Source organism: Arachis duranensis, chromosome 10 (genome assembly GCF_000817695.3).
Source record: "Arachis duranensis cultivar V14167 chromosome 10, aradu.V14167.gnm2.J7QH, whole genome shotgun sequence".
NCBI lineage: Eukaryota > Viridiplantae > Streptophyta > Magnoliopsida > Fabales > Fabaceae > Arachis > Arachis duranensis.
Window position 1 is genome coordinate 5,664,312 of NC_029781.3, and position 26,279 is coordinate 5,690,590.

Below are 26,279 nucleotides of genomic sequence, written 5' to 3' on the forward strand. Positions count from 1 at the left end.
AAATTATAAATACCTCTTTAAAAAATTTTACTAAATTAAATGACATCTAAATAAGTCCTTTATCAGATGAATTACATTCAAGTTTACCGTTTACTATTCTCTTGATGCTTGCGGATAATGTTTTCAGAGGCTTCTGAACAAGATTGTCATGCTCTTTTGCATGAGAATGCTATTTTTCTGAATTTGTTTTGAGAATTCCATTGCTGTATTGCCATAGTCCTTGGATAGGTTTCTCTTGTGATTCATTTATTAATTATATTAATGTACTAGCTTTGAAGGGAAAAAATATCATTTTTATTATTGACTGCTTTTTTATTCACTACTTGTTTAATATATATTTGTATTGAATATTTGATAATATATAAAAATTGAATCTGAAAAGAAAGGACATGTTAACTACACATACAGTAACACTCTTCTTAATCTGTCTCTTCTCTCTCAATATGAGAAAGTTTGTATGGCTCATTTTCTATTGTTTTATATCCAACTTCAGATGATGATGATGATGATGATGAATCTAACATAATAGTCTCTTTAGCCATATTTTTTTCAATTACTTTAGGCATGCTCACATCGTATTTAAAATAGATGTATAATTCATCAGTTTTTTTATATCTCAACTTACCCTTTTTTATATGATTAATCTCCATATCTTCTTTAATTACATGAAGTCTAAATTTTATATTAAGTGTTCCCATATCAAACCAGAATATCTCTTATTATACTCTTAATAACCCAATTCTTTAAAGGGAAAAACCTCTTCACTTTACTATCCAAGTAGCAAAGAACTCTCTTAAAGTCTCTGACAAATCTTTCTCCATGGTGAAACACAGGAATGACTATATATTCAGACATCTACAATCATATTTATTCAAACTTTAATAACATATCCTAACAATAAAAATGTTTAAACAAACAGTTAACGATGACTGAATTATTTAACGAGTTAAATCTCAAAGTGGTTCCTGAACTTGCACTCGAGTCTCAAAGTAGTCTCGAAACTTGCATTTGCCCCAATCGTTCCCGTGAATTTAGCAAAGGTGACTTGCGGTCGTCCCTGAAGCATTTTTCGAAAAATATTCCTTAATGACATGATGATGTGTATGGAGATGTGCCACAAATCCCCAATTTGAGTTTCCATGATTAGAAACCTCTCTCTTTCTTCTCCTCTGCTCTCCTTCTTCTTCTCTGCCATTGCTGAGTGTGGTTTGAACGAATTATGATGGGTGGAAACAGCAACCATGTTAGTAGCTCCAGTAACCGACGATCCGAGAGAAGCTATGGGATGAGAACCACCAGAAGTAGTCACGAATGACTTCTAGATAGGTGTGGGTGTAGTAGCCGACCCATCCTCAAATGGTCAAGAATAGAGGCAAATCCAAGGAGAGTATTTTATGGTTGTCCTAACTATAATGTAAGTGATTTGTGTTAATGTATACATCTCTTGTCGTTGATCATTCAATTTGTAACATTTCTTCTCCATGGGCATGAAATGTGGCTGCAGAGTGTTGGCAAGAGGTGGTGTGATCTCTTTATGTGGGCTGACAAAGTTTTGGATAAAGAAGAAGTAAATGACAGAGATAATTTGGGATTTGAAATAGAAGAGTGGAGAATAAAATTTGCTTGGAAGATTGGAACTTAGAGTATGAAGTTAGAGCTCTAAAATTGGCATTTTGTGTGTTGTTGGTTACTGTTATGTTAGTAAATATGATTGTTGTTTGTGTAGTATAGAAGTAGTGAAGGGCATTTAGATATTGTGTAACAAAAAAGTCTAATGTGATGGTTGTGATTGTTGTACCCTATGAACAAATGAATAAAAATGATAACGCAGTGTTCGATTCTATTTTGTCATTGTTGTTGCTAATTGTAATTTAGAAATGAAGGAATACGAAGCTAAGGAACAACAATAAGATTTTAAACATTCGAGGATAATATGCAGCTTATGTAAATTGTTTCCAAATTTATCTATGTCAAACTAGACACTATCAAAAAATAACATAGAGTATTTAACTGAAACCAAAAGACATACACCCTGAAACATGGAACTTGGAAACTACAAAGTTCAATATTTAAAACCAAAATGTCTCAACAAAAAATATCTAAATGTTCATTTCTTGGTGGATTGAATCTCGGGGTTGGAACAAATCGCAGGATGTTACGCAACCTTAAAGATGTAGCTGCGGATGCACCAACCATTGGATCGATACGAGTAGTTGTTGGTGGTGGAGTATTTGAAATTGGAACAGTGGGTGGTGGAGGAGCATTTGAAACATTTGTCCAATGGCTGCCAAAATTCGTCCACCAAATCTTGTTTTCAGAAATGCTCCATCAAGCCCTATTAGAGGTCTACAGCTCGCAATAAACCCCTTCTTGCATCCATCCAGACAAATATACATCTTGTCAAAAGTGAGTTCTTCTTTAGGGTTGGGGTGAAGAATTGTTGAGATGCGCACAGTTGATCCAGGGTTGCACTTTAGTAGTCTCATTATAGTCTCTGACGACCCGTATTGTGCAGCAGCATCACCATACATAATGTGCCTTGCATCTCCAAGGGCTCTTGTCAAAGAAGGCTTGTTCAAGTCCAAGTCACATTTGCTTTTGAAGTATGTTAAAGCTTCAAAGTGCTTCAGATTTGAAAATTTTCTAAACTTTTTTACCAACTTGCTTGCCAACCACTCTCTATTAGCTAATCTATTCTTTGTCTTCCTTGGGCAGGTATGATCATCATTAAAGGTATTAACTTACCATCAAGCACCCTCACTATCCTTAGAGGCATAAATAACCCAAGGACATTCCTCACCTTTACATAAAGCCCAGTACCTTAAGTTATCATTTTTTTTTAACCAAACTCTTCTACCTTCCTGTATGTAGTACTCCTTCACAGCCTCCTTAAAACCCAGCTTTATGTTGAATTTCATCCCTATCTCTAAGCGGAGTTCTCCAAATCTTGTACCTTCTCTAAAAATAGGGAATGCTTCATCATCATCAACTTCATCGAGTTCATCCTCTGAGTTAGGAGGTGTCTTCATTTCTTCCGAATGCCAAGAGTCTCTCCCATCTGAATCATCTTGATATTCATCATAAGCATCATAAACACCAACATTAGGACTAGGGTCTGCCATAGGTCTAAAAAATAACTCATCATATTCACCCGAATCATCCTCAGGCACCAAACTATCATCAGGTTAGAGTATATCCTTCCTCAATTTACTAAGTTTAACTTTCTTCACATGTTTCTTGTTAACCTCTTTTCTTTTAGCTATTAGTATTGTATTGGTAACCTCCTCATCACTGGAACTCTCTTCAGCTCCAGGCTTATAAGAACTATTCTCTGCACTTTCATGACTGTTCGAGGATTCAAATTCTGATAACACAACCGTCTCAATCTGCTTTCCTTTCCCTTTAGTTGTATGTCTTGTCACATGACCTTTAGCTAATGCCCTAGTTATATATCTCCTATTCAATGTTGTTCTTGTATCACCTTTCTTTTTGGTTTTTTTTAATGCAACACCTTTTTTCTCTGTCCCATTCTTTGATGGCAATTTGGGTTGAAAAAATTTACTAGGCTTTAACTTAGGCACTGGTGTTGGAGTACATTTGGAAATTTGGGTTGGATTGGTGGTTGGAGGTGGTACTTGAATATGGTTCATATCTTGGTTGGATGGAGCAGGGGTAGCAGCCATAGAAATTGGGTTCGGAATGGTAGATGTTGTCTGCTGGGTGGGTTTTAAAATTTCAGTAGTCTTAGGTTGGTTGATACATGGGTTGGAACTGGGTGAGGAGGAATGGCCCTGGAGGTTGGTCCTGTTCTCAGTAAAACTGGTTCAGTAGGGACTTCAACCACCATCTCATTGTCCTTTTTGGATGGTGGTTCTTCCAAATATGTTGAATAGATACCCCATGCTCATAGTACACATGCACATCTCCATGGTTTCTTTCAGCATGGAAGCACATCTCCAGGAGCTCACCATCAGAATTTAGTTCCCTTAGAACAGTCTCTAAGGCTGCGTTTGTTTACCAAGACAGGACACTGAGACAGAGACACAAAGACATAAAATTGTGTTTGATAAAGAAGACATGGACAGAGACAATGTGTCTAAAGACACTGGATTAGTGTATTTTGTGTCCATCCTGACAGGAAGGACACAGGAACACTAACAATAGACCCAACTTATTTTTCATTACTCTTGTTAATTTTTTAGAATTATAACTTTTATTATTATATTTTTCATCTCATATTTTTTGAATGGAAAAAAATGAGAAAAAATTAAATATTCATAATTTGTTCTAGTTTATCACCAAACAGAATACAAAAACACAAAATTTTGTGTCTTTGTGCTTCAGTGTCTTGTCCTGTCCTATTCTCAGTATCTTGTCTTGTCGTGTTCTTAGAAACAAACGCAACCTAAGGGTCTGTTTGGAACCAGCCACCAATAGTGTTCCACCTTATCATACCCAAGCTCTTTGTAGTAATCCCTGATGAAAAACACATATAGCCGATTTAGGTCAAGTTTTGAAATCTCTGAAATATGGTCCCTGGTGTATGAGACAACACCATTTTCACTCATCACAAAGGATCCTCCATGGTGACACACAATAGTAAAGAGAGCCATTTGCAGGTAACACATGATTATCAAAATTGCCATCAGCCAGGAAGGCACACTAACCCCAATCTCTAACCCACCATGAAAACACATAAACTACATACATACTACTATTTTTAGTACATTACAACCATAGCTACCATCATCACGGACGAAAACAAACAATATAAACAAAACAACAACATGCGAAGAAAATCCTAACAAAATTTTAAAAAGAAAAACACATTATAAAAAGGGAGAACAAATGAATATATATATACTTACCAATGTCGAAAAAAGCCATGATCAAGAAAAACAGAGGAGTAGATAGTAGCTATTTTGTTTATCCTTTCTATTTTGGTTACATCTAACAACCAAGATGCTTCTCCTAAGATCACTACGTGCAATACATATGAGATAATTAGAGTGTACTTGCTTTCCTTGAGAGAGAACGCAAGAAAAAATCCCTCTTAAAGTGGCACCATTGAAGAAAATAAGGAGAAGAAGAAGAGACTGTGTTGGATTGAGAGAGAAACAGTCACTGCATGTTAAATCCCCTCTATGCACACTAAACGACGGCATTTCTATGCAATTTGGGCGCCAAATAAAAATGGCATCGTTTTGGATGTCCAGCCTGGCGTCCAGCGTGGCCTCCGTCGATCCAAGTCATCTTTCCGTCACCGGAAAATGCTTTAGGGACAACCGTGAGTCACCTTTACTAAATTCAGGGAAACGATTGGGGCCAATGCAAATTTAGGGACAACTTTGAGACTCGAGTGCAAGTTCAGGGACCACTTTGAGATTTAACTCTTATTTAATTTTTACGAAAATGCACAAAATTTATTCCTATTTAAACTTTTCTATAAACAGGACCACAGAGGGTTGCAGACAACAATGGTGTGCTATCAGAATCAGAATTAGAATGTTGGACCACACAAAGCGCAAGGGACAAACACTTTCTAACAAGTCACTAACTTGAATTGTGTGAAGCGTTCTCAGAAGATTCTGTCCAGCTTTATTAACAACACCACCAATCCACCGTCAACTATGACGTTGTCAGCACTCTTGTAAGCAGTAACGTCAGTGCTTCTTTCTACCAATCCAGCATCCATAGTGGTCTTGAGAAGTGAGGAACCTTTTCTACTAGGTTTTTCTTGTAAATGTGAAGGCTTGTTGATGGGATTTTATAGAAACACAACATTTGAGAAACAACTAAAGCATTACTTTCCGTACGAACAACGTCGTTTTTAGAGTGAAGGAGTTGGACAACTTAACCCCTATCCATTTGAATTTGTCTAACTAGGCACTAAATGAACACGTCAGCGAGCTCATGTGACAGGTCACACTTCAAATGTGATAGCTCAACGTTTTCCGTCAAATTTCGTCAGAAAATAACACACAATGACTGTATTGTGTGACGGAATTAAGGAAGAGGGACCAAAATAGATCGTTTTTATTTTGAGGGGTTTCATTGTCATTTTTTAAAATAGACAGAAGTCGAATTAGTAGTTTACTCTTAATGTACTAATTTTCAAGAAAAAAAAAATCATTTTTATTATTAATTACTTTTTTAATCACTACTTGTTTAATATATCTTTGTATTGAATATTTGATAATATATTGAATATGAAACGAAAGGACATCTTGTTAACTACACATACAGTAACACTCCTCTCAATCTGTCTCTTCTCTCCCTTATTTTGTTTTATTTCTACATATGACTGATACCGAACGTTCTCTGGTACAAGACAATTTACTTTTATCTAATCACAATTAACAAGTGACAAAGTGACAGTGACATGGCCAGCCCAAATGCAATGTCGTGCATGTTATTAGGGAATATGCCATAATGCTATATTGAATTTGATCCGGTAATTCGGATTGATCCCAATTTTGCATTAATTCTGCATCAACTTTGAAAAAATTATAAGCCACAAAGTAGAGCGGAATTGACCAGCACCAAAAGAAAAATGAATTGACTTATTAATACAAAATTTTAAAACTTTTCTTCCATAAATACATAAGCTGCTGATATTCAGAAAATTTAGGGGCAACAGACCAACCGTATTAGCAATTTCGGCAAGTATTTAACTAGCATAAATGCCAAATTATTTTCAATAAATAAAAAAGATAAAAAAAAGAATAGTCAGAATTTATTTTATTTAACATTCATTCATTAATTTTTGTAATAATTAATAAATATTAAATAAGTTAAATTTTGACTATTTTCTGTTAATTTTTTTTTTGTTATTAAATATTTTTGATAAGTTTTATTGATTCATTATGTGCAAATTCTAATAACAATAAATCGATAATGCTATAGAGACAAAAATAAAAATCTAAAACTTGCTTTATTTAATATTTATTAGTAAATTTGGACTGTTTTTGGTTAATATTTTTTTGTTATCAAATATTTTTGTTCTAATAACTGAGTACAAAATTTATATTAATTCATGTGTGTAAACTCAATAAATATAAATATAAACTTATGTGTTTGATGTATACAAATTTATGTAAATGTGGGTACAAACTATTGCGGTTAACTCAAAATAATATTTGTTGGGTATGTAGTATTGCGGATTGAAATTTCAATTTGTTTGTGAATATAATCAGTTGTCTCCATGCGAGATAACACATAAACGGTAGAAAATGATGCTGTGTTTCACTAATTAATCACCAAAAGCAAACACTACAAATTTACAAAAAATGATTACAGAACATTAGCTAACACTATTACTAGCAATCATATTGGTATTAATTACATCTCTCTTTCTTAGACTTTATTTTTATCCAAACATAATACGAATATAGATCCTCTAAAATGAGAATGAGAATAATTGTAAGGATCCTATTACAGTCTAACCAAGCAATCTTGATGATCATGATTCCCTTGCTAAAAAAGAAGAAAGTTGCATGACTTACTGAGATCAAGAATGGCCTTCTGAATTTGTCCATCTAAAACTAAAACTAAGTGAGGGCGAGGACGAACATGTCTTGGGACCAACGAGGAACGATTTCAAGTGCCTGGCAAACTCTTTAGACTTCTCTAAGTTCACTGCATGCCCTGCATTCTTGATCACCACAATATGAGCACTTTCCCCTATATGCCTGCTCCAAATCAAACACAAGTCCATTGTTGTTTAAGATGATGCTTCGAACTTGTATGTGCTGGGTTGAGAAATCTATATATCTCACCTTTGTAATCTGTGTCCTAACTCCAGAGGGAATACCTGATCTTGCTCTCCCCATATGATTAGCGTGTTCTGCTCCATCCAATACCAGAGAATTATGTAAATGTTCAAATAATTCAAAGAATAGGTGAATTGGATAAAATGATAAATACCTGTTGGATCTTGGGAAGATTAGAAAGTTTTCGACCTTTGAGTATTGCTTCAAGTAATTCTCTCTTCTCATCAACGCAACGTGTACACATCACCTGCTTAGCTTGTTTCCAAATAAAGCATCAATTAAACAAATCATATGTCTCTATCTTTGATTTGATTATGCAAAGAAATTAAAGAGGGATACCTGAATGAAATCTGCAAGGAACCAAGTAGGGACGCCCCTTGCAGGCCTAACGAAAGATAGCCGCATCAACTCCCTGAGCTTCTCAGGAGTCTGAGGCATCAAAATGCTTGCAGCTTCATCCAAATCAGAAACCTTAAACAACCCATTTTTCATGTCAATCTCCTCCAAGCAAACACCCGTGCAACAAAGCGCCAACTTCTCCACTTTCTCGGGGAACTGTGCAGCCAAACTATACGCCACAAAGCCACCATAGCTGATCCCAACCAAGCTCATCCTGTGGACACCATGAAACTCCATCAGCTTCCTCAAGCACACGGCCTGAAAGGACTCCGTCCTCTCAGGTCGTGACGTGAAGGAATCGCCGAAGAAGAGAAGGTCAGGCACGTAAACGTTGAAGTGTGCCACGAAGTTCCGAAGGTGGTCGCCGTATTGCCACATTGCGTTCGCGCCAAAACCGTGGATCAGGACCAGGCTGGGTTTGCTTCTGTCATGGATCTTCGGCACCCAGCAATGCATGACGGTTCCGTCGCCCAAGTCTGATACCACGGCGCGGAGGCCCGCCACGGAGAACGACTGGCGGTACAACCAGTCTCTGGAAGCGGTGAAGCTGAAGCATTTTGAAAGCCTGGGAAACATGGGATGATTACCAATCACAATCGGAAATAAGATTGAAACTTTTTATGACCAATGTGAATGTTTACGGAGGATTTGAAATGGGTACAGTATTGAAGGAGAGAAGCTCGATGATGATGATGATGATGATGATGATGATGTTTGATTAATTGTGGCGGTTTTGTGGTTGTCAATGGTGACAAGGTTCATTGGAATTACAATCAAAGTTGAGAATGAGATTGAAGATGGTTGTGCGGAGAAAGCGAGACAATAGTCAACAGAATGTAGAGAATTGGTAATGCCAAAAACTGAGGGTGGCAAATTTACGAGCACTGTTACATGTTACATGCAGCTCCTAAAACATAGCTTATTTCATTTTCTCTGGTTTTTCTGTTTTTGTCTTCCTTCCTTTTCGGCAATCTATTCTAATTCAAGTTCAATAATACTTCAGCTATTCTAATTAAATAAGATTAATACATGAACCACTTTGTACAAAAGTTTAGGTTATCTAAGTTTTAATACTAGAGTAGATGATGTATTCGTTGTCTAAAATTAGGGAGACTATGCTGTATGAGTTATAGCTCGTTGGCATGATACAGAAATATTTGATAACAAAAAATATTAATAAAAAATTATTAATTTTTTGTTTCATTTAATATATCCTATAATAAATAAATACTAAATAAGATAAATTTTAACTATTATTTTATCTTCTTAATATTACTATTACTATAAATTAAAAAAAGTTATTGTATCAAAAAAAATGGTTATAGGTTCTGGCAAACTGAGGTCGGTTTGCCTAGTTTAAGTGTCAGTTTTAGAGGCAACAATAATAGGGTTTGATGCTCTGGCAGGACTCTGAATCTGCTTCGTGTAGTGACACTCTAATCATGGAAAACATGCTGTATAGAGTCGTATATTCTTTAACTTTAATTGAGACTTGGGAATTCATATTTGTGCACTTCGTTTCAGAATTGTATTTCTTCACGTAATGTCTTATTTTACAAACTTCTATATTTAAAGACTAAATAATAGACTATTTTTAAAGAATACCTAATTATGATTTTAAAAATTCTATGCCTGGACATATGATTTTAATCAATAATATTTAATAAATTTTAAACTTTTTCGTTTTTATTTTTAAACGTAAGTTAAATAATTTAGATATCATAATAAAAATATTATAAATTTATCTTAGATGTTTGTAAGTGCTAACTGCTAAGCAACTCTTTTTTTTAAATAGCCTTGCAGCTTTTTTTTTTTTTTTTCTGTCTTTGATAGTCTTTCCGAGTAACAAGGAATTGAACGTTAGCAGACTTGTTCTCCCAACTACTAGTTAAATCTAATATATATTTTTCTTTTTTCTTTTTTTAGAATGAGAGTGAGATACAAATTAAATTAAAAAGTTTGACAACTACTTTTATATATATAGACAAAATATTATATAACGTATTAAATATTCATAATCATTGCATATCGTGAAACGCAAACTCAGCAATATATTGCATCTCAAAAATTCTAAAATATAAAGTTTAAATTTTTGTTTTTTTTTTATATAAAAGATATAATATGACCCTTGAATCCTAAAACCATTTAGAAATTGAAATTAAAACTGACAATTTGAAACTCATGGCTAAAGAATGAAACTAAAATTTTAATTTCAAGATATAAAATTCAATTCCCTACAATACCTCTTGAAAATAAAGATACAAATAGACTAGAATTTATGAAAATGGAGACCAAAACTTTAATATTTTTTAATAATTAAAAAAATTTTAATAAATATTTTCATTTCATATCCATATTTATCTTGAACCAAATAAGATATTAAAACATAATTTAGTTTATACCAAATATAATACAAAGACTTAATTTAGTCTCTTAGGTAGCGTTTGATGAAGAGACAGAGACGGAAAGACGGAGATTGAGAGAACAGAGACTAAGAGACAGAGATTGAAATAAATTTCAGTATTCTGTTTGATGCAAAATGGGAGATCGAAATTGAAATAAGAATGAAACTCTAATTTAATTTGCACAAAATTGGAATTAATCAATTGAAATGAGAGTATTTTAGGTATAAAATGTTATTAAAGTTTTAGTCTCCATCTCTAAAAATTTTAGTCTCCTGTGTCCCTACTCTTTGGAGGTACTAAAATACTAAAATTTTAGTATCAGTCTCTAAACCAACAAACATGATACTAAGTCTCAATTTCTCAATTTCTGTCTCAGTACCTCAACAAAAACTATCTTAGTCTCTGTCTCCCCGTCTCTCTTTCAAGCGTAACTAAGCTCCTGCTTGGCTAGACTAGGAATAGCATAAGATTCAAATCCAAATTCTGTTCTAATCAAGCCTTGTGGATTTTATTAAGTAATAATGATAGTGATGATATTTACAAAAGAAATGTTGCATGAGATTCTGACCCCAAAAATTTAAGAAAGAACTAAACGTTCTCCAAAAGGTCATAAATTTCAAAATTACCATTAGTATCAGGTGGTGGCAAAGGAGAGTAAGCGACACTAACTTGCTCTTGAAGAGTTCTATACATGTCACAGACAGTATCAAGTAGAAATTTATCAGCTCCATGTGATGACATGAATGACACGGAGACACAACAATCATTATGATGTCCTAATGGAATTGCAACCTGTAAATAAGGCAAAACCAAATATAAAATTGTTAACCCAAGTCTCAGAAGAATACATATGAACTGAGGAAAAATATGTATAGAGAAATTTACCTGACAACAACCAGAGATGCTAGCAATGCTGGATAATGCAAAAGCTCTTTCATGGAACTCAGAAGAAATCTCTTTCTCCGTATTAAGCTTTAAAGGGTTGTCTGCAACAGTGGGAATAACTAGTATTCCATCATCCTATATGACAAAAATAAAACACTGAGGAGGTAAGGGAATAGCATAGAGATATTCATCATCTTCAAAATATAATCAAATTCCATGTCCGACCTTTTAACAGTTTAGGAACCTACTATAGATATTACACTACCTTTAGAAGACACTGAAAAGCAGCTCGCATCTCTGTCCTTACTCTGTACAAGGCTTTTATATTATCATTTGTAGTTTTGATGGCCGCAGTAACACGATCAGATGCATAACACCCTAACCTGGGTTTTGCATGTTTAATCCATTCTTCATGATTGGTTTTGAATTCATATCTGGAAATAAGGAGCAAGTCCAGGATTATAAAATAATATATTAGGTCATCAACAGAAATATATAATGCAAGATGCTTTTTAACAAAAAGGATAAAATCATAAAGTGTAACATAATCTAATCTAAGTCAAATGATAAAAATGAAGGACATACCCTTGTAATGATAACATTACTGTAGAGAGAGCTTTCAAAATTGATGTTCCATCTGGTTGATGAGCTAATTGCTCACAGAAACCCTTTAGATTGGGCACTTTAGAAGCAATATACTGGCAAATATTCATATGTCTTGGAGACGGATCTGCAAAACAGAAGGGAAAAATTTCTTCGTGATTCGATGTTTCATCATGCACCATATACATGAATTTTCTCTTCTTTGAACAACAAAAATTTTCTTTCCTTTTTTAGACCACGAATCAACTGAAAGTAATTTTATTAAATATGAACACACACAGATCAGTCCTCAAATGTCCAGATACTTACAACCCGTCAAAGTCTCAATAGCTTTGCCGATAACAGATACTGTCTTCAGATTATGAACTTTAGATAACTGAAAAAGATCATCAGCAAACGAAATCTGCCTTATCCTTTTGGTCTCTACTGAATTGGATTGAAGTAAAACACGTCCAACAAGAGATAGGACAGATGGATCGCGAGCAAACCATCCTGAAATGTAATTAGACAATAAAGAAATAAACAATCAGAAAAACTGCAATTGTTGATCAGGATCTTGAACATATGTATGTAAGATATCAAACAATTAACCATAGTTTTGTAATATCATACTCAGTTGTGTATTGACATGCATATAGTTCTGACTCCAAGAAATAAAACCTTATAATCTATGATAAAATCAGATACATTCAAAAGTATAACAACCAAAGACTTAATCATGCAACATACCAATAGTATCTAGACTTTGTGCATTTGGAAGAACTCCAATGGTTGTTACAGCTCCATGAGATGGTCGAAACCCAAGAATGCCACAAAATGCTGCTGGAATTCTGACACATCCTGTAGTATCAGTACCTACAGAAACAAATACAGCAGCTGTGTGTAAAGTTTACTAATTATGCTCATTCAGAATGTCAACTTAGAAACCCTAAAATGTTATCTGTTACAAGTTACAACCCTATTGTCTTGTAGAAAATGGATACTTAAACAATAAGTCAAATGAAATACAGTTAAACACAAGAATAATGAATCGTATTTAACACAGGAAATAAATCTCATTACATATTTCATTTGAATATAGATTATAATGTTTGAACTAATCTCTAAACAATTAACTTATCACATCATTTTCATTCTCACATAGTTTCATAAACCTAGAGTATATTTAATGCTTGTCCCAAAAACTTATTTCTATCCAAACTTTTAACTATATGTTAGATTTGTTAAATGTATGATTATTTCCCGCGTTAAAAATGTGCAACACAAACCTATTATGGTGGAAACTCAGATGCAGTTCTAAGAGTCGCCGAATGATTTGACCGGTTTCACTAAATTATCAACATGAAGTTAATAGCACCGGAGTTTCTACTTTATGCAAAATAGCAACGACAAAAACACACTCACCAATAGCAAAGTCAACTAGGCCGGCAGCAACGGCCACGGCAGAGCCACTGGAAGAACCTCCGGGAATGCAAGACGGCGTGCGAGGATTGATGGGGGTTCCATAATGGTGGTTCTGACCGGAAATCCTGCAAAAGAAAGTGATAATTGAATAAGTTGTCCTGAAGAATGAACGAAAAATCGAGAGGAGAAGTGCAAACCCGAAAGAGAATTCGTCCATAAGAGTGTTGCCAACACAAGTGGCACCGTTGCTGAGCAGAGCGGTGACAACAAGGGCGGTAATCTCAGCTTGAGGGTGCGTCTTCTTCCAATCAGGGTTCCCAAACCCCGTCACGTTCCCCTTCACATGAAATCTGAAGAATCATTCAATTCAACGAAGCAGATAGGAAACGCGAATGGAAGCAAGGAATATACAAAAAAAAATTACGAACATGTCCTTCACTGCAAAGGTTAGGCCACATAGCATTTGGTTGCGCGCGCCAGGGAAAGGAAGAAGCTCAAAACGCTGCATAAAGGAACCGTACAACTCCTTATCGGGGGAGCTGGGAATCCTCCGCCTCCGCCGTCTACGGCGAGTCTCGGTGACAAGAAGGACGGCGGTGGTGAGGCCAAGGCCGAGGAGAAGCCAGAGTTTGGGGTTGGAAGCATTGCGCTTCAGAAGATTGAGGGCTTTCGACATGGTGCAGAAAACAGAGAGAATAGAAGGTGGTGGTTGGCGGTTGAGGAAGCGCGGAAGGTGGTAGAAGACATGACATCAGCATAGCGCAGTCAACGGTTCAGATTTTGAGTCACAAGTCACACAACTTTTCATTTCTTACAGTTAAAAATCTCTCAAGTTCAGGTCATAAAGATAGTAAAAGAACATAGAACTGTAGAAGTATAGATTTTGGATAACTGATGGTTTTTTTTTATGTAAAAAAGTTAAAATATGTTATATTAAGCAATAATCATACTATATGTATAGTAAATAAAAATTAAAATATAAAATATATATTAAAGATAAATTACACGATAATTTTATATATATATAACATTTTTTGTTAAGTAATTTTATCAAATTATCTGATAATTTTCTACTATTATTTTGATACGAAGATATTTTCATGAAAATAATCCATATATACTATAGGTAATTTAAAACCAATTTTAGCTTAGTTTGATGCAAGTATAATAGAAGAAGCTCCACTTTTGGTTTACTCAAACCTCATTTACAATTAGTAATAGTGGCAGAGTTAACTAATGAAATTGAGGGGAAAACAAAAAACAAGCTTAAAAGAATCAACCAAAAATAGGATTATAGGATATATCCACCCAAAAGTTAAATTGAAACAAATTTTACTTATAAAGTCAGGAATTTGAATACTAAGAAACTCTCTTAAAAAAGAATTGTACTAGTTACCACTCTGAATCACAGGAACTTAGAGTGCCTAACTTTTGATCATTAGAAAAACTAACCATATACCCATCTCAAATGTCACACTACTCCATGTCACAAAGCAAAATACAGAGAAAAATGATGGTATTAATCTACACTGAAGAAATCAAGAAATGCTAAAATAGAACCACCTAATGTCAAGAACATCAATTTTACAGATAATTCTGGGGATGGGGGAACCTATGGTTGCAGAAATTTCCAGAAGAACAAGAAGAAGAAGGAGCATGGACTTTGCATCCCTATATTGGTGAGTCATCAAAGATTGAATGTAATGGATGGAGGAGAACCCTGAATCACTTGAAACGAACTACAATGCATGAAATGTCATCTTTACTGTCTCTGTTCAATGCCTCCGCAGCTAGCTGTTTCGCCGCCTTTTGAGGATCTTTGATCCTTTTCGCAATATCCACTGCTTCTTGGTTTGCCATTACCTGCAAGAACAAATGAGAACTTCAAGTTCAAAATTACATGTTTTAAGGAAAATACTTGCCATAAAGAAGAGATTGATGGATAACCTTCCAAAGACCATCACTAGCCAGAATCAAAAGCTCAGTATCTTGTTCAATGTCACAATGTTGTACATCAGGATCAGATCGCAAGTGCGATTTGAGGTTTCTGTCTCCGAATGCCCGAGACACTGCAAGCTGCCCGTTCACTCTTGCAACATCTCCTGATATATAACATCCACATGCAAAGAAATGATTACAGAATACACAATTTATTTTTGGTAAACTTTAGATTTCTGAGGATATTGGCCACATATGCATGTAAGGTATTCTGATTCCAACACATTTTGGATTAGCATGGGGATGACAGAAAATACTCTTTACTACTCTTTTAAATCTGAACACATTTTGGTTGAACCTATCCTTCACTTTTCTAATAAATGTGCAGATTGTATTTGTAAGTCATGCATGTATCGAAAATCAGTCAAGCAGAGGTGGTAATTTGATTTTCAAGCTTCATGGATCACAAAGAGACACAATTGGTTTCAATAGATACACCCATGAATCTTTGATCAACAGAGGAAGGTTAACTCTCATTTTTGCATAGTTCAGCCTGATCTTAGCAAATTACTTTTACTTCTTATAAACAAATTATGATGTTGATCCTCTTTGAAAATGCAAATGAGGCTCGTGATACATATATAATCTTCCCAAGCATAACACATTCTTGAGGTTTCAATTTAGCATGTAAAATATAGGCAATATCAAATAGGCAAGGCTCATTAAGGTTTGCTTAAGAACCTGGCATGTTTGAGACAAATCCGCCTTTGTTCTCGATTATGCCCCTTTCAGTATTGGGCTCATGATCTACCGTCATCTGTATGGCCTGCCCTCCCCGTGACAGAACTGCTCGTGAATCTCCAACATTCGCTATCCACAATTGCTGATTATTTATTAGAATTGCAGTCACTGCAGTTGATCCGCCTCGTCCCAGATCAGGATTGTGAGAAAGAATGGCCTGATCCGTTGTCTCGTACGCCTTAATGATGGAACTGTTTGGATCATTCCAGAAGTCTGCCTGTAACAATCAATCATAGCTTAAAGAAATAGTCTTCGTGAAATATGCAACATATACCAGAAAAGAATGGAGAACTTTTCTCTGAACATCCCAATGTTCAGTCCTAGAAATTGGTTGAACAACTTACTTCCTTCAAGATATTAGAAAGCAGATGCTTTTGTAGATATGCTGGAACAGTGTCTCCCAAGTGTCCGTCATAGATAGCGAAAAGTCCTAGCTCTTGCCCTCTCGACTGGACAAATTTCGCCACGTGATAGTCCTCCATTGGGTGATTCGCTTTCCCTTTAACTAGACTGAAGCCATACTTGACTGCATACTGAGAGCTCCTACCCTTGCCGGAGCTACATGAAGAACGACCTCCAACCACCTAAACATAAAGAAGTTTGAAAGACAATCACAAAATTAGAACAAGAAAAGAGGCACAAAACCAAAAATGATCAAATATTTCACAGTTTAACACAGCATAAAAGAAAGTTGTTAGTACTCCACTGTTAAGTCCTACATTGTTCAAGTATGCAGCTAACATGTCAAGTCCTATAAAATCCACCCTCCAAATATATTGTCCTTTATGTGAGAGCAATCCGTTAAGCCGGACACAACTTAAGATATGGCGAAGATAGTCTATATAGTCTGTACTAGGACAGCTCTTGGCCCCTTTCCCTCCTTGAGAAACTCAAAATCAATCTAGTTACAAAGACTCAGAACCTGATACAGTGATATCCTAATAAACTGCCTGCAATGAAACATCACTGGCATTCTCCAAAATATTGAGTGCATTTCAATAGGCTTTTAAAAATTTTAGTACTTTATAGACAAAACACAATGGTAGCTTTCGATCTACTTCTCAAAGAAGCAAAAAACAGATTATCAAACGCTCCACCTAACTATAATTATAAAATTTGGGACAGTTCTAAGGCCTCATTCACTGCACCACCAGAACTTAATCCCCACCTAACTATACCATAGCTCTTCAAAGGAAAACACAGACAAAAATATGAAGACACATTTGGAGAACAGAGATAAAAATATGCAAAATGTCTCTGTTGTTATGCAAAATTTGCCGAATTTTCTGTCTACGAAACAAAAAAAGGATATAGAAAGAAAGAAGGAAGACACACAATTTTTTCGTCTTCTCTATTCCTCCTATATCCTTTACCAAACACAGCCTAAGGAATTGAATATGCATGATCATTTCAAAGAGAAGAGAATATATTTAAAAAAAAAAAACAACAACAAGGAAAGCAGGAATTCTCACCTGAGAGACAGAATTGAAGCAACAGAGATTATCCATGTAATTCAGCTGCCTCACCTCACCTTCGGTTAGTTTTCAACATCTACCTCTTCTACTAAAATCTTCAAAACAGAAAAATTCCATGAAAACTTGACGTCAGGGAAAATAATTTAATTAATTAAACAAATTTTATAAAATCCCCAAGCGCAGTTAATTATCACCAGAAAATTGCCGATCACCCAAGCAAGCAATTCTAAAAACCCAAAAATAAACCTCCTAGAGACCAAAATATTAAAAAAATAAAAATGGAAAAACTTTTGAAGACCCCAGATGAAGAAGTGGCAGAGAAATTCACTAACCAATCCAAAGAACTGAGCTTTGGCACTAGGGAATGAGATGGAGGATCTATATAGGAAGTGGGTGGTCACGGATTATGCCGTCCACTTAAGGAGAAGAAGAGAAAGAGACAGAGCAATAACACAGAACAGAACAGAACAGAACACAAAGAAGCTTATACCAAAAGAGCCCCTCTTAATAGAGAGAGCGCTTATTATTAATGGGAGAGAATAGAATTGAATAGAATAAGGTGATGGGGTGTGTTGTATATTGTAACCGTTCTGGTTTTAGGGAGAAAGTCTAATGTGCAATGACTGCAAAAGAATAAAAAGAAAAAGAAAAAGAAAACTCTTGTTATAAAAGGAAGAGCTTGCCCTTATTGACTTTGCAGTTTTTTTGTTTTTATTGCTGCTGACACAATTTGGCTTTCATTATTACAGCTGTTTTTGAGGTTTCATAGTTCGCATAAACACTCAAAATCTCTGCCATTTTCTTTGGGTCACTCACCCTTCTCAGGGTGGGGGTGCTGCCTTGGGAGACCTCAAAAAGTCAGCAAATTTTTCTAACTATAATTCTCTTCACTTCCTCCAAGAGCTCTTGTCCCAAAAGGATAGGGGAAAATAATTCATTTACAATACCCTCTAATTGTTTTTAAAAAATAAAAACCTTGCTTATTCAAAGTAACTAATCAAAAATTGTCCTTTCTGCACGTTACTGTATGGTTTTTTCTTTCAAAAAATTAGGTGTTCACTAATAATTAGTCACTAAATTACAAATAATATATTTTTAATATATATTTTATATAAAATTAATTTAATTATTATTTTTTAAGATACACGTAACATAATTATTATTATTTTACAGCAGTGTTTGAATAATAAAGATAAAGGGAACAAAGGAGTTTAAAAATTTTTTAATTTGAATCTTAAAAAAATGTTGGGATTTCTTTGTTAACTATATTTAAGTCTCTTTAGACTACTTTTGTCTTTTGAAACTATTTTATATATTTTGTCAATAAAAAAGTTTATTTAGTATTATAATTAAATTTATTTTTAATATAATATAAAATAATTATATATTTAATTATTATGTATTTTATTGGGTTTGTAGGGTGATAATTATTAATTAAGAAAGGAAAAAAGGATCAAAATTAAATAAGTCAACCCTGCAGGTTAGAATTTTCAGACAGGACATTAACTCTCTTGTCATTTCTGGGGATAGAATCATGCAATCTGCAATTGACGACAAAAGAGTGTCATGGATTAATCTTTTATGTATTATTTTTTTTCAAACAAGAATTAAATGCCATATAGGAGAGTTAAGAATACAGAAAGTTTGCAACTTTGAGGGGAAGGAATCTTGTGGGGCTTAATCTATAGGTGCAGTTAAATTGTTAGCGGTACTATGCTGACAATTTTATCAGAAAGTCAGATACTAGTACCCTGTTCCTCTCTCACTCTAAAATATTTTGTTGTTTTTTGTTCTGAATTTCTACCACAGGTCCACCCCATAAACACAAAGTGCACATTGCAGTAAAAAGCTGAGTGGTCAAATTACAATATCAAACCTATTTGATAGTCATCACCACTGTGGCCCAGCACCACTAACCCTAGGTCCCCCACAACCACAAACCCTAAACCCAAATTTATGGAAATTTATTCACCTAAAACTTCCTTCCTAGTTTTAGCGAAATAATATTTTCACTTCACGTCATAAAAATTTGATTAAGTTTTTATATTGATTGTCGAAGATGTAATATGACCTCCTCCTTTATTTATTCGAGTTTAGAATCGATTATGTAATATTCGAATAAATTTTTATATTAATTGTCGAGAATGTAATATAATCATATTCCTTTATCTGGGTTTAGAATTAATTATGTAATGGAAAAGCATAGATAACCAACAACATTTTTGAATAATGTTTAAACAATGTAAATTAATAAAATTAAAAGAGTAAATTAATCTTAAATTTAATTAGTAGCATTAAATTATGATGTAGTGTGATTGGTGGTTGTTCATGTTGTTCAAGATAGTCATTATTTACCTAACATTCCCCGCAATATAATATAGGTAGCGTTATTCACCTTAAAATTAAAACCAAAATTATTTATCCTTAATGCTCTCATTTCATTGGTTTTATTTTCTTCTGTGTGCTTGTAACAGATGTTGAAAAAGATCCAGTAAAAGACGTAACTTTTTATATTTATCTATTCCCAAAGATTACTTGTATTCTACTTAGTGGTTAAATTGATGATTATTAAGATTTTATCACGTATTCGTATGTAAATGAATATATGAATTTGTAGGAAACATGATATAAAAATCCAAAGCTCAGACACAAAAGGTATTCAACCAATGAATATAAAATTCCATCTTTACAATATATGTGCATCAATTTAAATAAAAAAGGCACCGACCAGCACGTTGCACCGAATATTAGTTTTAGAAAGATATTGGACATCTCAATACGCCCATACACTTTTTTTTTCCTGAAACCATGCAGTATTATATATACATTTGAAGATTGATAGACCAATGTTAATAAAAAAGAAACGTAATGAACACAACTAAGTTCAATAGAGAGCAGCCAAAGCACAAAAATATGGTGCATGTGTGCAACAATATAATGCAAACACGGATGGGTCAACTCCCCATGCATGATGCATGTATCTATCTATATATGTATCTGTACAGTGATTGGCGGAAGGAGATATCAGAAAGCAAAGTCAAATCCATTGATGATTACAGAAGAGAGAAAGATGAAGATAATGAAGAAATTCTAATTCCATTGTTTATGTTGGCAATTTGGAATCATCATCACAGCCGACATGCCACGTGTAAATACAGTCAACTACGTGTGCAAGGTGGGGTTCTGTCACGTGTCCTCTGTGAAGCAGAGAAACCATATAACACAACATAATATAATATAAATATAAATCATAATTAGCATTTAGCACACGGTTATAATTCCTCTCAACACAGTACACTTTGTGTACAAATTCCATTTTATACATCGGCAAGCTAACACCACTTTATGTTATAAACCTGAACTAATTTATAATATGAAACATTCTGATCCTGTCATATAAATAAAACCATAAAAGAAAAACAAACCATGTCTTATTAGATTACAACCAAAATGCATGCTAGCTATGATTATCTATTTATATTCAGCATTGAAATCAAGTCATTTCTGATCAGGAATATATACACCAAGACGATGTTAGGACAACCCCAATGCCAAATAAAGCCAACTGGCCATGTATTTACAGTGGGGATGAAAGGAGGAGCAGCAGCCACCACGGCAGAGAGAATCAATCAATCAATCAAATGCTATGGGAATAAAATTGTCATCATCTAAGAGCATATCAATATCAATCAAATCCTCCACACCATCAACTGTCTCTTCAGAATTTACTAAATCCATATTACATGCCTGCAAGATATGACATGAGCACATTATTGATCATTCATTCATTATGCCAATAGCCTCCCGAAATTAGTAATAGGATAAATTCTTTTCCTGTACTCATCACTCTACTCACCATAAAATTTTCACTCAATTTGATCAAGAGTTCTATTGTGATAAGGTGATGAGTACATAGACTAAAAACAAGGTGACTACTCACATGAACTCTTTTCTATGTAAAAATGATAATTAAAAACTGTTAGATGACAATTTAATCAAACTTTCTCAACTATCATCTTTACAGGATGACAATTTCACGAGAATAGTCACCTAAAAACAAAGTCACTCAAATATTTCTTTATCAATAAATTTAGACGTCGCATGTACATGACAGCAGAACATTATACATACCTTGGTTTGACGGAAGTCGTCAACAACATTTAGCAGGCGCCGGTATTGAGCACGTGCCTCTGGATATTGAACCATGGACTTGACCCTTGAAAGGGCCTTTTGGAACTTCTCCTCACTTTGTTTTCTTCCTTCCTTGAGGAAATCATAATCATCTTCTTTCGGCGGATCACTCTGTTGAATGGGGGCCTTATTAAGGGCATCGGGTTTAAATCCGCGCAAGCCACTGCCCTTGCGTCTCCACCGTAATATCACTTTCTCAAGGATTCCCACAGACCAGATTATGCTTTTTAGACTCTTCCTAACCTGGTGACCTCTTACATGGGCCTTCATACAAAAGAATAATTCAAATCTCAGTACAAGTACTACCAGGCAAACGGATGCAAGGATGAATTTCCCAAGTAGCAGAACGATTCAATGATCTAACAATTACCCAATCACTCCTTTTTTAATAAAAAAATAAAGGAGAAGGTAACAAATGGCGCAGACATCAGTGTTTCAACTAACCTCAATGAAGGTCTGTGTAATTTACCCTAATAAATGAAAAAATAAAGTAACGAGAGCGGAAGAATGAACCTGGATTTTAACAATTCTTTGACGAATGATCAAGAATTCTTTTCTCTTCTTCCACCCACGAAACTTCTTCTGTATCTGTGTTGCAGCAGCATTGGCTAAACGATCTCCTTGTCCAGATTTGGCTTCCTCTGAAAAGACTGCATTCTGAATACCTGATGTATACGATCTGCAGCTTGTGTAGCATTAATAACAGCAGTAAGGGAATCCTTAAGGCAGGGATCATCTGGCATATCATCCCCATATAACACAGGGGTAGCAGTTCGTTCTGAAACTGTCTGCACTACTTTTGTTACTGAAATCTCTTGCCTGCCACCTTTATATTGATCATCCATTGTGAGGGATTCAAGATGACTGGTTAATAAAGATTCACCAAGGAAACCAGATATTCCTTTGTGCCCATTGGTAGAGGCAAGCTCTGAAGCTGTTCTTCCGGTTGGAAATGCTGGAGATGGATCTGTCAATGCTCCAGAATTTGCACCCATGGTGACAAGGACAACCACCGTCCGCTCTCTGAAAAAAGGACACAGGATAACATTGGGAACCAATAGAGTTATGAAGAATAACAGCATTTGGGTGAAAATAATATATAATGCTTAAAGCTGAACACATTATGGAGAGGCTTATATTATCTCCCTTACACACACCAAAAGCTATGGTTATAGAGGCAACTCCAAGTGAGCTGATTTAACATGCATAAGGAAAAACGTTTCATAGTCTTAACAAAAATAATTCAAATATTTACAAGAATTTAGGTCATGTAAAATGCTGCAACTTAAGCCTTTGCAGGACATAATTTCTTAAACAAATCCTAATTTGAACAGGTCAGAAGCTTTTTTTCCCCCCTAAAAAAGGATCAGAGTACAATCGAAAGCAGGAAGCCTCAATCAGATCAGTTGAAAAAACTTATTCTCAATCAACTCAGCACAATAAAGAGAAATAAAATATCTCAAGGACCATTACCTGCCACAGGATGCAGCCCAATGTAGGGCTGTCCATCCATTTACATCACGGAAATTGATACCACCTCCAGCAGTTAAAATTGGTTGTATAGCCCAATCATACCCAAGAGCAGCTGCTAAATGTAAAACACCCTGTCCATCCTTATCTAACACATTAGGACCTTTATCACTTTCCGTTACTTTGTGCAGAAGCCATGAGTACAGCTTCTCTTTAATCTGCCTGTGAAACAGATGCGCCTTCACCTTCTGTGAGGATGTATCAGATTCTACATGTTGCTCTTCCTTACTCGAGAATTCCTCTTCCTCTCTTAAGAAAATAAGCTTTAAAATTACATCTCTTTTCTCCATATCATTCTCAAAGGTTTGTTTAGATGGGCACACTGGTTTTGAGGACAGAAACTCTTCCAATCGCAAATGCAGCAGCCTTTCAGTTGAATCGTTATAAAAATCTGCAAATTCTACATTTCCAGAAAAGCCTTCTCTATAGTCGAATTCACGCACTTCACTGCAAGCTAATCTATTTGAACATGTTACATAGAAAGGAACCCGTCCAACCTTATGAGGTGGAGCCTGGCAACACAGAATTCCATTAGTTAAAACCTCAGCAGGGACCTCCACTTCCCCAAACATACAGGACCAGTTAGAGGTTGACACCTCCGGTTGATACTTCAAAAAAGATCCAACAATTACCACCTGCATGGTTTAAAATAGGATATAAAATGTCTGTCAAATGAAATCTGGTTCTTTCTCATTTCATGTTACAAACAACGGTCCATACAAGACATACTAAAGGGGAAAGGGGTCTGTTAGAATGCACACTGATGTACTAGGAAATGGTTGCTGATAATTTTTTTAAAAAAATGCATAGGAATCTGTCATCAATGTTGTTATTTTCTCTTTATTTTATTGTCGTACGTTGATTTATTTCTTTATTATTCAAAGTGCTATCCATGAGACGAGTACCTCAGTTTCCACTTCAGCATAAGCCCATTTGGGGGAAAATTCATTTATGCTAAACAGCTGATCCTGAGAAAGGGACGGGCTCAATGAGGAATCATCTATCACATGCCCAGATTCATCTGTACCCCATGAAATACCAGCTGAAGACTGCATATTCAAATCATCCACCTCTCCAAGGGTTTTAGTAATCCACCTAGAGAAGCTATCAACTTTTTTCAGGCTCTCGTCTCCATCCAATAATGTGCGCTTTGCTGTGAAAGCATGGTTGAGACTTTCTTCACCAAGAACTTTATTCAGAGAATTGGATTGAAGTGCATACTGAGATTGTCCATCTGCATGCCGTTCTGGATAGTGTTGTTGCACATGCTGCTCTTTCGGCTCACCATGAAAGTTAAACAGGTGAGGATCAATTTCAGAACTTGCATTAAGTGTTTCATTCCCAACTAAACCAGATATATAATCGGATCCAAATTCCAAACTCAATGATTGGGTGAAGTTTGGCAAGCGTCCTGAACTTTCTTCAAAAGGAATCTGGATCGAGTAAAATAACAAAAGGTAAGTAGTTACATATCATTGCCAAATCTCATAAATTGGTTTGAACTTTTAATATAATAGACACTTGAAACTCAACTGACCACATGCTAATAAAACAAGGTTACTTTAATATAATACCCATCCTAGCAGAAGGTTGTATACAGTTACATCTTGAGAAGGGTCGACTTTAGAGGGAGAAGAAAGGGAGGACATGGTGTATTTTAGCCTTTTATCAGCTTCAAACACAATTCAATACCATTTAGTGCAGCACATGTAACTCAACATCAAACAGTTAAAAACACCACGCATTTCATCATATTCATCACTAAGTTGAATTAAAATTAACGTAGACTGCAGTTCAAGTACCAATGCCACCAGACTGAGCCTGTCACTCAGATCATGAGTTTCTCATATGAAAAAATAAGTCTTAGATACTACTGGGTACTGGCTAATATAGCAAGCAGTATCAAAAAGTACCTGCCAGTTTGATTGGATAGATTGCGAGCTCCCTGCCTCCTCAGTGAGGCTACTTTTGCTCCCTAAGAGATCACCAAAGTCATTACGTTCTTGTTCTACAGTGTTTCCTATCAAACTCGATGGTATGGAAGAAAATGGTACAAACGAAGGATCACTCTGCAATTCTGCATTGCATTGCTTCAACACAGTGTCCCAGGATGCCATGCTATGTGCTTTCTGACCATCAATATAAGTAGTATCACTTCCTCCAAATCTTTCACCCGGAACAACTGGGATATAATCTCCAGAAATTGAAGACTGTCCTCGATCACCTGAAAATTATAGAAATTAACATAGTCAAATCTCAGAAAAGCTTGAGTTGAGCCATTCCGCGTATGTTGTGACTCATTTAGTGTGTGTAATCTGGAGCTTGCTTGGTGAATCTCCTCTGGGGGGAAAAACATCAACAAACCATTTAACAGACACTATATGGGCTAAAGTTCATAATCTTATGCAACATATGGATTTAATAGTAAACCATAATATTTAATTTTGAAGACTTAGCACAGTAATTTAGCCATAGTTACCAGAATCAGCATCTTCACGTAAAGATGCCAAACTGCTAGCTGGACTCATGGAATCTGTACTCAGTGAAGGCAAGTTGCTATAATTTGTTGGTAAGCCAGATGATGGAGAAGGGGTCCTTTGGGAGTCAGACGAAACATCATAACTATCTATATTTCCTCCAGTATTTGTCTTGTTACCCTGAGAAATAAGGAACCCAAAAAACACATCGATATAATTTGCCAAACGTGCAAATAAATAAAAACCAGAACTACATAGCAAGGACCCTTCTATACCGAACAGCTTAAAATGCTTTGTATATGTTTCAAGAATAATATGACAGCAATAATTTCAGAGTAAAGAAAAATTCAATCTCAATTTACTTAATTTAACGACACTAGTAACAGCACTAGCTACTCA

General features: G+C 35.2%; 4 protein-coding genes across 5 annotated transcripts; all 4 read right to left on the reverse strand.

Annotated features, from left to right (window-relative positions):
* Positions 1-7,231: 7,231 nt before the first annotated feature.
* Positions 7,232-9,170, reverse strand: LOC107468696 (uncharacterized). 2 transcript variants are annotated; one of them, XM_021133603.2, is made up of 4 exons: positions 8,112-9,170; positions 7,927-8,022; positions 7,779-7,846; positions 7,232-7,691 (listed from the first exon to the last, which is right to left on the reverse strand). In XM_021133603.2, the coding sequence occupies exons 1-4, from the start codon at positions 8,745-8,747 to the stop codon at positions 7,511-7,513; spliced, it is 981 nt and encodes a 326-aa protein (XP_020989262.1). In that variant the 5' UTR covers positions 8,748-9,170; the 3' UTR covers positions 7,232-7,510. The 2 variants fall into 2 exon arrangements, with proteins under 2 accessions (XP_020989262.1, XP_015943519.1); XM_016088033.3 differs by having other exon boundaries at positions 7,927-8,019; positions 8,112-9,168.
* Positions 9,171-11,057: 1,887 nt separating this feature from the next.
* Positions 11,058-14,253, reverse strand: LOC107468694 (outer envelope protein 64, mitochondrial). Its single transcript, XM_016088032.3, has 9 exons — positions 13,897-14,253; positions 13,666-13,818; positions 13,469-13,593; positions 12,794-12,919; positions 12,374-12,556; positions 12,047-12,191; positions 11,727-11,895; positions 11,462-11,596; positions 11,058-11,368 (listed from the first exon to the last, which is right to left on the reverse strand). The coding sequence occupies exons 1-9, from the start codon at positions 14,142-14,144 to the stop codon at positions 11,165-11,167; spliced, it is 1,488 nt and encodes a 495-aa protein (XP_015943518.1). The 5' UTR covers positions 14,145-14,253; the 3' UTR covers positions 11,058-11,164.
* A 530-nt stretch (positions 14,254-14,783) lies between these two features.
* Positions 14,784-18,341, reverse strand: LOC107468682 (probable protein phosphatase 2C 9). Its single transcript, XM_016088016.3, has 6 exons — positions 18,015-18,341; positions 17,680-17,777; positions 16,552-16,791; positions 16,148-16,424; positions 15,416-15,570; positions 14,784-15,331 (listed from the first exon to the last, which is right to left on the reverse strand). The coding sequence occupies exons 2-6, from the start codon at positions 17,713-17,715 to the stop codon at positions 15,194-15,196; spliced, it is 846 nt and encodes a 281-aa protein (XP_015943502.1). The 5' UTR covers positions 17,716-17,777; positions 18,015-18,341; the 3' UTR covers positions 14,784-15,193.
* Positions 18,342-20,936: 2,595 nt separating this feature from the next.
* Positions 20,937-25,627, reverse strand: LOC107468567 (calmodulin-binding transcription activator 2-like; the record flags this gene model as incomplete). Its single annotated transcript, XM_021132929.2, is given in 7 exon segments — positions 20,937-21,429; positions 21,814-22,137; positions 22,387-22,508; positions 22,511-22,896; positions 23,347-24,038; positions 24,309-24,836; positions 25,317-25,627. Coding segments are annotated over 7 exon segments (2,477 nt in total), but the record flags the coding sequence as incomplete, so codon positions are not given.
* Between the last annotated feature and the right edge of the window lie 652 nt (positions 25,628-26,279).